At 31.3% G+C, this 1,987-nt stretch overlaps 1 protein-coding gene across 1 annotated transcript in view; it reads left to right on the plus strand.

The window, feature by feature from the left end:
• Positions 1-1,987, plus strand: part of TRIADDRAFT_61361 (uncharacterized protein) — a gene marked incomplete at both ends in the record, with an annotated part of 5,214 nt that overhangs the window by 1,460 nt on the left and 1,767 nt on the right. The window contains 3 exons of the mRNA XM_002117278.1: positions 70-126; positions 603-668; positions 1,300-1,341. Of these exons, the coding sequence (XP_002117314.1) occupies positions 70-126; positions 603-668; positions 1,300-1,341 (165 nt within the window). The remainder of the gene's footprint in view (positions 1-69; positions 127-602; positions 669-1,299; positions 1,342-1,987) is intronic.

Consider the following 1,987-nt stretch of genomic DNA (forward strand, 5'->3'; position numbering starts at 1 on the left):
TTAATTCGTGCTTGTAATGATATGCTATATGTAAATTAACTCTAAATTTATCAATTATTGTAATTTCAGGTAAAAATTAAAGTTCATGAAGTAATTGACTATTCTAGATTTATTGCTTTAAGTCGGGTATATTAATACTGTTTTGTGAAATGGAACAGGATACCATATAAATTTTTACAGTATGAAATATAGCTGTGGTATTAACATGACTATAACCTATAACACTGATAACTTTACTCTGAAACTTAATTTAAAAAGTTTAGTTCGATAGGAAACTAGCACAGAGGTAGATGAGCTGAAATTTTTGGCGTTATTAGAAAGTTGAAATTCTTCGATGTAAATAGTATGCAGATGCATTCAGCAATTAATTCATTATAGCAATAGTAAGCCTTATTTTAATTACATTTTCGCTATGATTTATTATTTCCTAGTGCTTCTCAGTTTTACTTCCTTCATTCTGACTAATTTTTTGATTTCAAGAAATCGCCGTCGTTGTGAATAAAAGTTTTTAATTTAGATTTCAGAAAAAAGTACATTAAAGTCGCTTTATTCCTTACTATTGATTATTATTAGTCTCATCTGTATTATTAATTTCGTACTAGCCGTTTATATTTCGTACTCAAATGGCGAGTATTGCTAAGCTGAAATTGATCGAGTCTTTTGAGCAAGTAAGGTAATACATTATTTTCCTTTAACCGACGATCTAGTTCCCCAGAGTTTCTTGCTTTGGAGGTTTATTGCCATATCACTACGAGTTATTTTATTAGCAGATTCTACTTTGCCTTGCCATCAAATAGCGATTCCTTTAGTAAACAGACTATACAATATTAAATTTTGACATAACAGTTAACGTATTCAATCTGCTTTTGCCCCATTTTAATCCCAAAATTGGCCTAGCTGCAGCTTCTGTATTGACAAACATCTCTTTCTATAGCTAGACGGTCTAGATAAGATTTAAGTGCATTATAGCTACTGATTGATTTTCATTTCATCATAGATATTATTCTACAATTACTGGCATCATGTTACCATACCTCTATTGCCCCTTGAACATCTCATTTCACTTCAAATTGCAAACTTCAAAGAATGCGAAGGAAATTAGGATTTCCTTCCACTTGTTGCTAGCTTGTTTGCTTTTTATCGTGAACAGGAATTAGACATAGAAGTTCCTTTTTTATCCTCATTTACGTCACATTCTATGTTTTTTATCTATTATGCAAAGCTTAAAATCGATAAGTGCCTTCGTAATAGGTAGGTTTAGATTAAGTTCATTTTAGCATTTAATCCTATTTCTCCTAGGTTCTTTCAGTCATAGATAGAGACAATATAATGACTGCGAAGGTGAGATTTTAAAATTGTTTAGCGATTATGTGCAGTAGAAATTTGTTTAACTTGAGCTTATTTTAGATTTTAAAATGTTATTTAAATGTTATTTCATTGACGCCTGAAATGAAGGTTAGGGTAAAAGTAGATAGCATCATCTCGGCTAGCTATGCCACTTGCCTACCTGCAATCTACTGACAATTGAGTGACAGAGGGATTAAACTTGCATTAATTTCAGATATGTAGTAATTCTTCTAATTTATTTTCCATCTCGTGCTTATAAGAATGTATAAAGCCACACCCGAATACATCATTTCTTGATCAGGACCATAGGACAAGCTTAAAGGAGAGCGGTGACTTTATTAGAATTGATGGCCTTTGAATTTACTTTATATGCGATTTAAGCTTGCAATTTATTTTCCTAGATGTAGTAAAAGGACTAAAAGTAGAGTCCATTGTAGTTTTTAGTATGTAATTAGTATTATTTTACTATACAAAATACCTAGAAAGTGATAGTGTCTTTAAGTTTTACCCTACCAAATCATCATGTCGCCATCTTTTCTTCTTCATTATTTTACAAGGTATTATATAGATTACTATAGAAGTAGCCCTATAGAGCAAATGCCTAATCTAAAGAAAGGGCGTTTCATCGTCTATTCAAATT

The sequence above is a fragment of the Trichoplax adhaerens genome, genomic scaffold, assembly GCF_000150275.1.
Source record: "Trichoplax adhaerens TRIADscaffold_23 genomic scaffold, whole genome shotgun sequence".
Lineage (NCBI taxonomy): Eukaryota > Metazoa > Placozoa > Uniplacotomia > Trichoplacea > Trichoplacidae > Trichoplax > Trichoplax adhaerens.